General features: G+C 46.9%; 1 protein-coding gene across 24 annotated transcripts in view; it reads left to right on the top strand.

The window, feature by feature from the left end:
• The window catches only part of CLASP1 (cytoplasmic linker associated protein 1), a 376,782-nt gene that overhangs the window by 204,196 nt on the left and 157,225 nt on the right, over positions 1 to 15,361 (top strand). For 15 of the 24 annotated variants that reach the window (XR_008791890.1, XM_056110448.1, XM_056110463.1 and 12 more), the window contains 5 exons: positions 432 to 548; positions 5,952 to 6,102; positions 7,075 to 7,321; positions 9,431 to 9,621; positions 12,150 to 12,278. Coding sequence is in view for 23 of the 24 variants with exons in the window: in XM_056110448.1 (XP_055966423.1) it covers positions 432 to 548; positions 5,952 to 6,102; positions 7,075 to 7,321; positions 9,431 to 9,621; positions 12,150 to 12,278 (835 nt within the window). In the remaining variant the exon portion in view is untranslated. The remainder of the gene's footprint in view (positions 1 to 431; positions 549 to 5,951; positions 6,103 to 7,074; positions 7,322 to 9,430; positions 9,622 to 12,149; positions 12,279 to 15,361) is intronic. The other 9 variants (XM_056110468.1, XM_056110467.1, XM_056110462.1 and 6 more) reach the window with 1 other exon arrangement.

Here is a 15,361-nt window from a genome sequence, read left to right as displayed (position 1 = left end):
TAAGACCCAGGAAGAGCTGTCTTGGCTCTTTCTAAAAATTGTTTGAACTGCCTGAGACCACACAGCCCTGTTTTCTTGTGCATTATGGTGTCCCTGGTGCACACCCCTGTGCACACACTCATCCCACCTTGGCGTCTGATGGGATTTAAAACTGTCAATGGACGATTGAAAAGGGGAAGGAATAAAAATGTCTCAGGGAAGAACAAATTCTAAGATAAAAATTTGTTTCTTTTTTTTCTCCCCTCTATATATTGAAATATTAATCTTGCTCCGATTTATTTTGCTAGAACTTAAGCAAAGAGGAGACTCTAAGACACTTAGACTTGAGTGCCTTTTCTCCCCTCCCCCCTCTTCCCTCCCCCTTTGCCTTTTTTTTTTTTTTTTTTTTTTTTTGGTTTCTCTCTCTGATTTTCCTCTTCTGATCACTGCAGTCGGTTATGGGGTTGGAGTGCCGATGGGTTATCGAAGCACCCACCTCCCTTTTCTCAGCCTAACTCCATTCCCACCGCTCCCTCCCACAAGACTCTCAGGCGCTCTTACTCTCCCAGGTAACATGCTACCTGTTTCACTTGTCTGAGGTGTCACAATATTATTGCATTTCCAAGGTCGTCGTAGGTCTTTTTGCCAGAGCCTCGAAGTGCCTCCAGCGTGGCCCCTCCTCCGGCTGAGGCCAGCGGGAGTAGCGCCTTGGTGTGAGAAGTGTGAGCCGGTGTGTCTCAGGGACAGATGGCCGTGTCATCCACCCAGCAGCCTTGGGACAGGGCTCCCGTGCAAGCCTTTTCAGCTGGGGGCTGTGCTCAGGACTCCAAAAAAAAATGCTCCAGCAGAGGCCATGGTAGGCAGGAGTGGGCAGTTTTCCCGAACACGGTGCCCGGGTGGGCCAGGCGTTCCCCGGGGAATCAGACAGGCCTGCTCTTCCCCCACACAGCACCAATTGCTCTCGCTTCTCCCCTTGATGGCGTGGCCAGATTTCTCTTCTGATGAAGTTGTCACATGGCAGTGGTCTGAGGACCAGGCCTGACAGGCAGCCCTGAAGAGATGCCTTCACTGCTGGGTCTCACTGGAAGTTCCAGCTGCTGGGGAGAGCCTCCAGCGAACACCCCCACCCCCAGCCTGGGCCTTGCCTGCATGCCACAGGAGGCCAGAGGAAAGTTTGCAGGGCTCCCTTCACTTGTCAGTCGGCACTGCAAAGCGCAGCCCCAGGGAGCCCTACAGAGAACGCCTGGAGGGGCTCCTTGGTGCTTTTCTAAAGGTCCGGCAAGCAGAGACCCCATGCCCCGGGAGGCCTGGAAGGGTGAGGAGCATGGGGACAGTGTAGCTGATGGCTCTGTGAGCTCTGGTAAGATGAGACTTTTGAGTGCTTCATAGAAAGCTTTCGCACAGGTCATCTACATTCCTACTTCTGTACCCTCAGTGGAATAAAGGTGTACAGACAACATAGAAAACAATGTATGTATTGTACACAGTGAAAATGTTTTGACAACACCGTACTAAGACGATCCTGTAATCACTGTTTCTGGGTACACAGTTAAGGCAGGGGCGCAAGGAGGTGGAGATGGCCACTCCTCAGCTCTAGCGAGTAACTCATGTCACTTCTCTCCTTCTCCCTCTTCTCCCCACTCTGCCTCGTTGCCTTCTCTCCTTCCTCTCCCATTCCCCTGACTGCTCGCTCCTTCCTTCTCTCCCCCGGCCCTCCCTTCCTTGATTCCTCTTCCCTCCACTCTTTCCCTCTTCTCTTTTCCCCGCCATGTACAAGGCCAGTATATAGACTGTCTCCCAGCACACTCACTGGCCTCTCTGCCCTCATGGGCACTCAGCTGCACCCCTAGTCAGTCACAGTCAGCCTTTGCAAAGGGCCTCCCTCCTCCAGGAGAACCATCTTTCACCTTTGCTCAGAGTGACAGAGCTAATGCTGAATTCATACCCATAGCAGTGGGCTAGTCATCAGAGTATGTCAACTGGAGATAATTAAGAAACAACTTGGTTACATAAAACTAAGAGGAAATCGATACCTCTTCACTCTATAGCAATAGTTGATGTCTTGACAAGGAATAATTATCCTTATCCCCTAACAGAGCATCTTTACCCTACAAAAAGACAAAATGTCACAAGGCAAACTTTCCATGTCCAATTTCTCTTTTCTTAGAGAATTAATGCATACACTGGGCAAGTCTGGGACTTAATTCTCTTGCGGTGACATGACCTGACCCTGAGCCAGTGAATATTGACGGATTGAGCAAGTCTTTCTAATCTAAGGAATCCTAAGAAAACTTTTCAGGGTCTAATCACAGTGTTTAAGTTACCCAGGACCTCACCTTTAACCTAAAGGATTATGTCTTTGAGCTATAACAGGACAGAGTGTGGGGGCAGGGACAGATTGGGGTTTCCCTATCCAGGTTTCTTGTAAGTCAAGTTTCTTTGTCCTCTTTGCTGCTCTCCTACGTATTACCTTAGAGCCTTCACCAGAATTTCCTATTTATAGAATGAGGGCACACTCAGTTTGGTGTTGATTTGTGGCTGCAGGGAAGGGGTCAAGCCCAAACATGAAATGGAAAAAAAAAAAGTCTTGTTTCTTGCAAAAGGAAAGCCATGTTTCCGTGTGAGCCCACTTGGAGCTCACTTTTTATTTTGCTTCATACCAAGGAGATACTTCAGACCTCAAGCTAATGAATCTAAAAGTGTCGCTGATTGTACTTGGCTATCCACATGTACTCCCAAATTGGAAGTCTGAGTTGGTTTTTTATTTGAAAAGAAGAAGGAGGAACATGAGCTGGCAGAATCCTTCATTTTTCTAATGTTTTACCAAAGGCTGCTTAACGATCTAATCGTAACAAGGAAAGGAAATATTTCAGAAAAATTTTAAGTGATTTAATGAATGATGAGACGGAGTACATAAAAGCCCACCTTTTCTGAAGCGACATGGAAAATAATATTGTGACATCCCTTAAAAGCTGGACATTCTGCCAGAAATCTTTCCATTCTGTCATTCTTTGATTTTTTTTATTTTTTTTCCTTTTTTGCATGGGCTATGCTGTTATTTTTGGTTCTTGTGATTCAAAGTATTTAAGGCATCTTTTTGCATCTTGTATATATATGTATTTTTAAGTCATGCTCAATATATGTGTGTATGTGTGTGTGCGTATATATATATGTTATATATGTATATGTGTATATATATGTGTATATATATACACACACATATCGTAGTGTACTGGTCAGATGTATAAATGCCTTTGCTCACGTAAATGAGTGTTGTGAAGTATAGGCTGGAGTCACGGGCCTCTCTGTCTCCTCGACCATGCTTTCTTCACATTCAAAGAATATTGCCTCATAGACAACTTTGTGAACTTGGAAGGGGTTGAAATCTTGACTTCTGTCCAAGGTTTTTATTTCACCTCCTGTCAGTAGCTTCATGGGATTTTACCTGTGAACGTGTTCAAGTTCACATTTCATTTTCTTTGAAGCCAGCGCCAGTCTTTGAGTTGGCGTGTACTTTTGTGATGTCTCCAAGTACAGTTGGGGGTGTGTGTTTTCTTTCATGTATCAGAAAAGAAAAAAATGAGTTCTGTATGGGCCATTTTTTGCAGTTTTTGGTAAAGGCCTTCCATCTCTGAGACTCAATTGGGACCTGGTAACTTCCGCAGAGCCTAACCAGTTTCACAAAACACTGGGATTGTTGTGACTTCAAACCAGTAGGGGTCTGTCTGCTCAGGGAGAAATGTTCATACTTTGTCTTATCCAAACTCCCAGATTCTTTCAAATGGGGGCCGAAGCTATAGCACAGCAGGTAGGGCATTTGCCTTGCATGCGGCTGACTTGACTTTGACCCCTGCCATCCCACATGTTTCCCCAGCACCTCCAGAGCTCATTCCTGACCACAGAGCCAGGAGTAGCCCCTGAGCATCGCAAGGCTAGACTCAAAGAGCCAAAATAATCATTATAAGTAAAGGTGGGAGAGGGAGCATAATCAATGTTACTGGGGCTCTTTTTGTTTGTTTTAAGTCACAGAAAGGCTGCCTTTGTGAACATGTACAGGATGACTGAGGATAGTTTCCTACCGTGGGGAGTTTAGTTTAACAATAGTTATTTCCCTGTAGAGGAGACTTTTCTTCTTTAGCTCTTAGGGCTGGAGCGATAGCACAGAGGGCTGGAGCACAGCCGTAGGGCGTTTGCCCTGCACGCGGCCAACATGGCCGACCCGAGTTCGATTCCTCCGCCCCTCTCGGAGAGCCCGGCAAGCTACCGAGAGTATTCGATATGCCAGACACAGTAACAACAAAGTCTCCAGTGGAGACGTTACTGGGCCCACTCGAGCAAATCGACGATCAAGGGGAGGGCCTTTACCTTTACCTTACCTTTATGATTGAATGAGTTGGTCACAATCTTATCCATATTAAAACCACACTGCTTTACGGGTAGGGCGTCTGCCTTGCATGCAGCCAACATGGCCGACCCGAGTTCGATTCCTCCACCCCTCTCGGAGAGCCCGGCAAGCTACCGAGAGTATCTCGCCCGCACGGCAGGGCCTGGCAAGCTCCCCGTGACGTATTCGATATGCCAGACACAGTCACAACAAAATCTCCAGTGGAGATGTTACTGGGCCCACTCGAGCAAATCGATGAACACCGGGAGGAACTTTCCTTTACTTTTAGCTCTTAGTAAATGTTGACTTATTATATACAACCAAGGATTCTTTTAGTGATACTGGCAGACCATGACTTTTTTCAAGTTAAAGTAGACAAACTCATTTGGCTGTATCGTGAATATTTTCTTGAAACAAGAGACATTACACTTAGCTATCATTTTTTGATTTGTGCTGGGTCAACTGTTGCTTCGCGTTTTGCTTTCTTAAGCTGATGTACCGATCCCCTGCTTTGCTTTGCTGTCTTTAGTGAGGTCTAGTGATAATTCTCTATCCAGACATCTGAAGGCCACTTACTGGCATGCAGCCTTATATCAAAAGTCTACTTAGGATATTTTTGTTTAATTTCCTGTTTCACTGCCCTCGATACCCAAAAAAGAAGGACAGTCTTTAACAGTAATTTGTTGGTAAAGGACAACGATTTCTTTTTTTTAAGTTCTTTTAAATTCTCATTCAGCAGTGTGCCTCATCTTAAAATAACCTGCTTCTATCAGAACACTGTCAGCACACACATCTATAAGAGTTTGCCACTCATAGCAGTCTCCCAGATTCAATTATAAGAGATGTTCAGGAACCCTTTTGCAGGGTGCATCTGAATTTGAATTACAGGGTTGTGTTCTCCGTTTTGAGCTTTTTAATATAGAAGGTTATTCCCCTTCTCATTGTTTCCATGACCAATGGTCGCACACTTGGTGGTTGTACACTTACTGCTTTGTGGTTCACCAAAGATTGTAAACTGGGACCACACTTAGCATATGGGATGGTCCTTGGGTTCGAACTTGCAGCCTTAACCCATGCAAAGCAGGCCCTCTTCCAAAGGAATCATCCCCAGACACCGTTGATTCTGGGGAGCAGTCTTAGGAGGTATTTGCCTTGTTCCTCCACAATTTGTACACTCGCTTTATTTCAAGTACCTCTTCCTCTTTAAGTTTGTACATTTGAGACCAGTAACCGCCAAACTGTTTGTTTCCATCTTCGAGGTATGAAAGTTATTCTCCCACTTTCATTACCTCGTGCATTCAGTCGTCACTCTTTGAATTCATGCATTCTCGTGTTTATTGTTGTTTCCCAGTGGTTATTATGGAGTGTTGATGTGTAATCTGTTTGGAACCAGATTTGACAAGGAAGCTATGTAGTTGTCCAGTGGATTGTGTTCTAACAAAAGATGTCTCCTTTCCATTCCAAGTCACCTTAAAAAATGAAATAGCAATGGTAACTTACTTTGTAAATTATTGGGAGTAAATAGACCCATGCCTTAATTACTATGTGTATGTATTAATTTAAGAAAAAAATTATCTTTGATCTTTAGCATGCTGGATTATGACACAGAGAACTTGAACTCTGAAGAAATTTATAGTTCTTTGCGAGGAGTTACAGAAGCCATTGAAAAGTTTAGTTTTCGAAGCCAAGAGGACCTGAATGAGCCAATTAAGCGGGATGGCAAGAAGGACTGTGACATTGTAAGTATTCCCAAACCCAGAGAGAGCCCTCTGTTAACGTGGTTGTTACTGATTCTCGTGAGGCCTGTGCTTGGGTCCCTGCTTAGTGGGTGTCTCTGTAGGGAATTTATGGGTAGTTGTATGGCCTTAGATCCAGGATGGTAATTGGAGGGAGCACCCTTAGCAGTGGAAGACCACACGTTTGTAATGAGATAAATAAAGGCAGTGCTAGTACACAAGGCTCCCATAGAATCAAGGCTGGGGAACACTGCCTTCTGGTCTCATAGGACTGCTGTTCCAAATGAGTGCTCTTAAGTCTCTTAAAAACTGAGTGAAATTAGCGCCCAAATTATTAAGTAAAATAGACTTGACATGTAAGTGAATGAATTACTAGGTTAAAAACATAAACCTGGGGCTGGAGCGATGGCACAGCGGGTAGGGCGTTTGCCTTGCGCGCGGCCGACCCGGGTTCGATTCCCGGCATCCCATGTGGTCCCCTGAGCACCGCCAGGAGTGATTCCTGAGTGCAAAGCCAGGAGTGACCCCTGCACATCACCAGGTGTGACCCAAAAAGCCAAAAAAAAAAAAAACCATAAACCTAAGGGGCCAAAGAGAGAGTACAGCAGGTTAGGTGCTCTCCTTGCACACGGCCAACCCAGGTTCCATCCCTGGCATCCCATATCGTCCCCCAAGCATGCCAGCCGTGATCCTTGAGCACAGAGCCAGGAGTACTTGAGCACTGCTGGTTACTTAGCACCTAGAGCACTGCTGGTTGTGGCAACAGATCCACCCCTCTCCCCAAAGTGGGGGGGGACATAAAACCTATTCAGTTGCCTTTTAGGTCTGTAACAAATCAGATATTCACAAGTTGAAATAGGAATGATAAGCAGGTTTCAAGTGAGGAATCTCTTAAGTCACCTACCACTTCAGGGAATGTTGAGGGAAGATTTATTCAAAGTCCTGAAAAGGAATTGATAGTGCGCTGTGTCCTAGGTGTCCCGGGATGGTGGCGTTGCCCCCCTTCCCCCCGAGGGCCGGGGCGGCAGTGATGTGGTAGAAGGAGGCAGAACAGCTCTGGACAACAAGACCTCCCTCCTCAACACCCAGCCACCGCGCGCCTTCCCAGGGCCGCGAGCGCGGGAGTACAACCCCTACCCCTACTCCGACACCATCAACACCTACGACAAGACAGCCCTGAAGGAGGCCGTGTTTGACGACGACATGGACCAGCTGAGAGACGGTTTGTCCTCCTTTGGTTATTGTCCCCAGGCCTGGAGGTTCCTTCCCCCGACCTCCCTCTGGTCACACCGACCCTGGGCCCTCTAGAAGCTTGTTTCCTGGTCCCCAAGGCAGGAGAGCACCCACACACATCACTTAACTCTCGTCGCTGGAAGAGTCGTACAGGACAGGCGGCTTGCTCTGGCCCTTAAGGACGTCTCAATGGGAAGCCCGCACCAGGGCCAAAACCCAAAGGACAAGGGGAAGTGGGGCTCCCCAAGTGAGGAGCAGAGGTGGGGGTGCAGCCTCCCCGCACGCGGCCCTGCCGTTATAAAAGCAAGTTCTCCATGGGGCACGGCTTGCCAGTTCCCACATTCTCGAGTCAGATCCTGATGTACTCCTGGAAAACGTGCACTTCTGCACCAGGGTCATGTCCAGATTTTCCTGCAGCTACTTTCTGTTGACTCTGCCCTGTCTTTGGGAGAGAAAGACTAACACATGTTCAGCACTGGCCTTGCCGTGGCTTGGTGTTTCACACATGTTGTCCGACCAGGATCCAGGATGGCACCCCTCCTGTAGGTTAGGCAACAGTTTCAGAAAGGCTTAGTTGCTTGCCCCAAATCTGACATACTGTGTACAGAACAGGACTTGCCTGTTCTTTCTCTCACTCATGTGTTAAACCCAGGATTCATTATCAAGTTCCAATTATGGTTTGGTATGCTGGTAATTTTATCTGGAATTTAATTACTTATTTTTTCGACCTTGCTGAGACGTTCACGTGTTTTTTATTTAATTTAACCAAAGTGGTTTATTTCTCCCCCCAGATTAGATGGTTTTGTTTCCAGGTATATATATATATATAATATATATTATATACATGTATATAATTTAAATATATATATTTAAATTTTGAACAAAGAGTTAAAATAGGATCTCAGAGTTGAATTCTAAACAATTAAGTTGTTTTATATCATGAAGTATGTGGCTTACTGGGGAAACAAAGCCACGGAGGAGGTGGGCTACGCTCTGGGCAGAGCTGACCAGAATGGAGTGCTCACATAGAAGCAGAGTCCTGCATTTGAGAGTAGAAAGAAAGGGCTTCTGAGGTGTGAATGTGGGTGGTAGCAGCTCAGGGAAGACCAAGTCCATTTGCTGCACAGTTGGTGATGCCAGGGGGCTTGTTTATGACTCACTCTTTCTAGGAGTCATGAGCTATCTCACTGTATTTGCTCTGACGGTTGGTAGATCGTTTAACTTAATCCATCTATTGGTTTAGTTTAGAAATATCTTAGAGATTCAGGTTATTACTTATTGACCAAAGCGTACTAAAATGCATAAAGGGAGAGGTGGGGTAGCAGAGGGAAATCATAGAGGTCTGTCACATTTCAAACTTTTAGAGGGTGTTTTGTTCTTCAGTCTTAGAAAGAAACATGCATGTGAGAAATCTCATTTGTCTTAGCTTTTAATTCAAAGGATGGAGAAGCAAAAAGACACTCTTCAGAGTTGAGGTTTCTGTACAGAACTTAGAAAAAGAAAGGATGTGCCTCTCTGCCGGGTGACCTGCCCTGGGCTTGGCGGTGGGCGGGAGTGGCCCTGCAGAGTTCACACACTGACTGATGTTTGTGTACCGAGTTGGTTACTAAGCTCTGGACATTTGAGAAGGGAAGGGACGTTAATCAGTCAGATGCAATAGTGAGGAGTGCCTGGAGGCAAACGTGTGTGCTTGAGTGGCTTTGGTAGCCTGTGGGAGCACCAGCCTGGAGACCCCTGGTGAGAAGAGGGCTGGGGGAAAAGAGAGGGGCCAATGGGAAGGGCCGACGGGAGGAGCCATGTGGAGGGCTGCCCCTCTTCATATGAAATAGACAGGAAATGAAAGCCCAGTGTTTCCTCTCCGAAGTGGACGTGAAAAGATAAGGGAGGGGAAAGGTAATGCCTATTAGTGCTGGGTACCTCGCCCCTCAGGTAAGGCGCCAGCAGGACATGCAGGTGAGGGGCAGACAGTGTGTATTATGTAGTGTGTAGCAGAGAGATGCCCGTTTCCTGTCTCGTCAGAGCTGGAGGTGCCCGAGGGGAGACCCATCCCAGGCGTTTCCTTTGGAAGTGACTTCTGTCTGTCTCTCTGTCCCACAAGTGCCCATTGACCATTCTGACTTGGTGGCGGACCTCCTGAAAGAGCTGTCCAACCACAACGAGCGGGTGGAAGAGCGGAAGGGCGCCCTGCTGGAGCTGCTCAAGATCACGAGGGAGGACAGCCTAGGCGTCTGGGAGGAGCACTTCAAGACCATCCTGCTCCTGCTCTTGGAGACACTCGGAGACAAAGATGTGAGGAACCTGTTTTCCGTCCTGACTTGTCCCCCTTTCCACAGCATGCGGTTTCATTCCACCCATGCCGGGTTTGGCTTCAGCTCTCATGCTTTAATTAGGCCTTTGCTGTTGACATCAGAACAGTTTTCCCATATTTTGGAGCACTTATTAGTAAGGTGATTTTTTTTTAAATGAATCACCATGAGGTACAGTTACAGACTGACAAACTTTTGTGCTTACATTTCATTCATACAATGATCGAGTACCGATCCTTCCACCAGTGCCATTCTCCGTCATCAGTGTTATCAGAGATATCCCCATCCTAGCATATATGCAGGTTCTCTCTGTTATGGAGTGTGTAGTAGTCGTGGGAAACTTTGTGTCAGGTTACTTCAACACAAGAGTTTTTAAAATCTCCATTAGCATAGACTGAGTTTTGTTTTTGGGTTTTTTGTTTTGGTTTGGGTTTTGTGTTTTATTTATTATTCTTGTTTGGGCTGGAGCAATAGCAGAGTGGTAGGGCATTTGCCTTGCAAGCCGCCGGCCCAGCCAAGCCAGGTTCGATTCCTCCGCCCCTCTTGGAGAGTTCGGCAAGCTACCGAGAGTATTTCGCCCGCATGGCAAAGCCTGGCAAGCTACCCGTGACGTATTTGATATAACAAACACAGTAACAACAAAGTCTCACAATGGAGATGTTTACTGGGCCCGCTCAAGCAAATTGATGAACATCGGGAGTGCAATGCAGTGCATTCTTGTTTGGGGGCTACACTTGATGGTGCTCTGGGGCTACTTATGACACTGTTTCGGGGTTAGTCTTGGCAGTTCTTGGGGACCATGTAGTGTTGGGGTTTGAACAAAGGTCACCTATACCCCTTTCAGCCACCTCTCCAGCCCCTAGTATATGTTTTTTCACAGTGAACATTTTCCCTGTCTAATGTTTCATGTGTAATTAAGAAAGATTGATGCAGCACTTTTTAAAAGATGCAGTTACATAGAATTCTCTTGACTCACTTCTGTCTATGTACACAGTTACCTTAATGGATCAAATGGCAGGATCCAGAGACACGATACTTCTATTACTATTTTTCAAGTTTCTTTATACCATGACACAGGAGTGTGACAGACTTGGTGGCACTGGAGTCCTAGACAGGCTTAGAGAAGTGTCTGATCTGGTCTTAGAGAAGTGTCTGATCTCCCACCTCAGCAACTGCTCCCTCATATACAATGGCAATACTCTTTGTCATTGCCTGGCAGGAAAATGCTGTCTCTCAGACCTTTGTATAGCCTAGCAGCAACAAAAATAAGAGGGTGAAGAGCTCAGTTCAACAGGCCCAATCTGTTGGATGGTGAGACACTCAGGCCTCTCAGGCAGGTCTTACCTGGCCTCCTGATAATAGAAACAGAGGAAGAAGCATGAAGAGAAGGGAGAGCAGCAGGACCCCTACCTGCTTCCTGGGGCTTGGGATTACTGACTCCCTCTCGGAACTAATGATGGAAGAAGGGTGATTTTAAAAAAAGCAAAGTTCCATTAACTTCTTAAAGCCAAACGGTGTTAACAGAAGCACTTCTGCTCGGTTGGGCTTTGTCGGGAGACGAGGTGATGTCATGGAAGGAACAGGCAGACAGTGGGGCAGTGTGTGAATCGTACAAATGAGTGACAGAGAATCAGGATGTACTTTTTGGCTCTGTTTGGTGTAAACTCTGTTCTCTTTCACTGAGATTAGGAGTCTTGTTTGGAGTGGCTTTCCTCCAGAGGCGTGACTTGGCCGCAAACAGTTCGGGGCCTGTGCAGGCACCTGTCCCCCCACGCTCTCAGAGTGTGAGAAGGTCAGGGACAATCTCCAGAGCTCCAGCGGCCCTGGAGTCCAGAGTCCCACAGAGCGCACCCAGGAAATGTTGAGAGGCTTTTAACCTGTGCTCTTGTTCCTTTTACACAAGGGTGACTTGGGCCAAAGCGACAGTACAGGGACACTCCCCAGCACCACATGTGTTCCCCCAATCACTGCCAGGAGTGATCCTAGTCCCTAAGAATTTCTAGGTGTTGCCCCCTTTAAAAAAAAAAAAAAGCAAACAAAGGGGCCAGAAAGGTAGTACAGTGGGTAGGGAACGTGTTGCATGCAGCCGATACCACATTATAGTCCCCGAGCTCTGAAGGAGAAAGCCCTGAGCACCACCACAGAATGCTCCAGAAAGGTTACTTGCTTGCACACCCAAACCTCAGGAACCCTGGAAATCTCCACAGTATTTTGTAATAAACTAGAGAGCTTCATCTTCATTTTGTCTTCCCTTGTTCTTTATGTGGCTCATTCAAGCTTTCATTGAGTCCCTCTTAAGTGCTGGGTGCTGGGCATGGCCCCTGCAGATGCCGGGCATGTCCTCAGGGAACGGACCTCCAGAAAGCCTTGTCACATGAGCAGTGCGCTCTGAGGCAGGGTGACTACAGGGTATCAAGGAAACGATGCAGGCTGGGTGCACAGCACTGCTGGGCGACTAACAAGGATGTTTGTACTTGTTTGCTGATGCCTTCCCTCCTCCTCTTCCTCCAGCATTCCATCCGAGCGCTGGCACTGAGAGTATTACGGGAAATTTTAAGGAACCAGCCAGCAAGATTTAAGAACTATGCTGAGCTGACCATCATGAAGACTCTGGAGGCCCACAAGGACTCGCATAAAGAGGTGAGCCAGGCCTCTGGCTTTCGGGTGCTACAGACAGGTCTGGGGGTGCAGTTGAGACTGGAAGGGGAGAGGAATGCACATCAGCGTTTGACCGCAGAAAGGAGTCCCGTGGCCATAGTATAGGGGGCGAGCTGCTTGCCTGACATTCATTCGACCCTGGTTCAGATCACATGGTCTTGCCCTGCATATGGTCCTCCAAGCACTCGGCCAGAAACAGACTCTGATCACCACCAAGTGTAGCCTGAATGGCAAATGATCCCACTCTATCCCCCCCCAACCCCAAAAAATACTCAGCAAATAAAAGGTCCCTTCCTTTGAACTCAGCAGTCCATACCATAATAGAATGAAAATCCCATAGAGCCAAGCAAAGTGCCACAGGAGACCCAGTGCTGCTTTCTTGGTTCTCTCATTCCTTTTCCGTGTATACACTGGACTCCACCGCCCCTGAGGAGTTTCCCAAGACAGCGATACCCATAGTTTAGTTGATCAGAGGGATCCGCCATTTTCTTGGCACTGCATCTGACATCCTGGTGTGGGAAGTCGAGGCTGGTTTTAGAGACAGCAGATGCTTGCCTTGCTTTCCAGAACCTTGGGCTGGGCAATCCCTCTTGTGATGAATTGTGCGTAAGATAGAGGTGAACGTTACTCTGGAGCCTTGTGGGAATTAATCGAGAAGGCCAGGTGTTTCCAGGCCTGGCGCTCCACAGCGGGGGGTGCTGGTGTCTCTGCTCTCTGCACATATAGGATGAGTGCAGGCAGTTCCATCTCATCTCTTCCTCAAGCTCCTGAACACAGAAACTGCTAGCCAACTAAACCCAAGTTCCGGGTACCTCAGGTTGGAGAGCAGGAAGGCTGTTTTCTTTCTTCCTTTCTTTTTTGTCTTTCTTTTTCAATAAGATTTTTTTAAATTTTTGTTTGGGGGTCACATCTGAAGATACTCAGGGATTATTCCTGGCTCAGTACTCAGTAATTACTCCTTATAGTGCTCAGGGGGCCATATGGAATGCCACAGATTGAACCCAGGTCGGCAACCTGGAAGGCAAGTGCCCTACGCGCCGTACTATATACCTCCAGCCCCAGGAAGGTTGTTCTCTGCACCCTGGGTACATCTGGGCAAACACTGGACTCTCGGCCAGTTATCACCATGTTGCCTTTTCACCTTTTCATTGTTTCAAACCTTGTCGCTCACGTTTCACTACGTTAGACTCCTTCAGAGGGGAGGTTTAGGGAGGAATCTTCAGTAAAAGTGACTTCACTAAGGACCTTCAAATAAAAGGCACTGTGGGGAGCAGAACCTTCTGTTACCTTAACACGACATGATACATTTGACCCCAGAGGAAGACCAAACCTCTTTGCTAAGTTCAGACCGTTGGCTCGTGTATGATGATCCACACTCTTGGATCCAGACACTTGTGATTCTCATTGTCTTTGTAGCTTAGTGGAAGGTTCTGGCCCTGAGGCACAGTGTCCCCTTGAACAAGCTCACCAGTTTATGTGGCTGCTCTGAGTCCCCACAGGGCCCATAGTTACTGCTTCTGTCTGGGTATCGTCCCCCAAATAGCCAGCCTGAGCACCGTCCAGTGGATGCAGAGGTGACTGGTGTTTGACAACTAGACCCCCCAGATCTGGCCAGGTTTTGTGATGGTGGCAACCACTCATGTTTGAACAATACCCTTACTACTTACATTCACTCTATTTTCAAGTGTGAAGACCAGATGAGCTAATGAGGTCAGTGTGCTTAGTTCCTGGCTGAGGAAAGCAGTCCTGAAGTGTCTGTAATTTGCTCAGTGATGTCCCGTCATTCTTGCAGGATAAGCTAAAATCTGGTCACATGTCTCCTATAAGGGAGGAACTGGCCTTGTGGGCTTCTTTTATTTATTTTTATTTAATTAATTTTTTTTAAGTGATGCAAGGTAGTACTTTGTTTTTGTTTTGCCGGCCACACCCAGCTACACTTAGTCCTTACTGCTGACTCTGGACTCAGGAATCACTTGTGTCGGTGCTCAGGGGGAACACATGTTGAGCTGGGAATTGAACCCGGGTTGGCCGCATACCAATAGGGAAGCATCCTACCTGCCTGCTGTACTCTCTCTCCAGCCATTTTTTTTTTCTTTTTTGGTTTTGTTTAGTTTTTTATTTGTTTGAAGCAAGTAGTTTTTTATTGAAAGAAACTTGCTTGGAGAGATGAGAGGGGAGGAAGAGGAGAAATGCTGTGTTCAAGAGAGAAGATAGTCTTCTCCGGAGTGATAATAAGCAAGCAAGGAGAACATGGGCTTGAAGAGCAAGCCACCAACTTCTTTTTGTTAAAAGCACCAAAACAGTTTCTTAAGGTAAATACAAGATTTAAAAAAAAAAAAAAAAACCCAGACTGCTATCTTTTACATAGGTAAAATCAGTGTGCTTTTTCCATGGGGAGGAGGTCACTAGAATGTGGCATTTTGGTGAAATTCAGTGTGGCCTGCCTTAGCTGCCCCTTTAGAAGGGGACATCCTGATGTGAAACCCTAAAACTTTGAGGGCAGGCCCTTAAGTAAAAATTAACAGAATGGAAGAGTCTGTTTGCATTTTGCTTTTCCTAAGGGTTGCAGTTCGGTGTCTTTCTGCAAAACAAGGGATTTTGGAGAGAAAATTCTCAGGTGTGACGTCCCTTCAGTTTGTCCAAGGGACACGAGGTGAAACTTGCCCCATAAAGTCTATTTAGCAGCCATCAGTCTGTCCCTGGAATTCCCGTCACCCAGGGGTCTCCATGCTGCTGCCAGCGATTACCTGATAAAGCAGGTGGAGGAAATGCCATGTCCCTATGGGAGCACCTTTCTTGGCAGGCCCTCCCTGCTTTGCATACTTTCAAACTCACCTTGACTTGGTGCCCTGGTAGCTTTCCTCAGGAAACTTCATCCTGCCCCTCTGCCCAACAGCTTCCTAAATATACAGAGCCTGTATATTTCATTTTTATCTCAGATTTGTGCTTTTGTTGTCCTTTTTCTTTAAAGTTCTTCCAACCTTACTCCTGTTTTGGGGGGGGGGGGGGGGGGTATTCTAAACTTTCACTGTGGTTTAAGTAACATGGGTACAGTGGTGTTCGTC

This window comes from Sorex fumeus, unplaced genomic scaffold (assembly GCF_029834395.1).
Source record: "Sorex fumeus unplaced genomic scaffold, SorFum_2.1 ptg000009l, whole genome shotgun sequence".
NCBI classification, from domain to species: domain Eukaryota; kingdom Metazoa; phylum Chordata; class Mammalia; order Eulipotyphla; family Soricidae; genus Sorex; species Sorex fumeus.
This window is presented reverse-complemented; position numbering and strand designations above follow the sequence as displayed.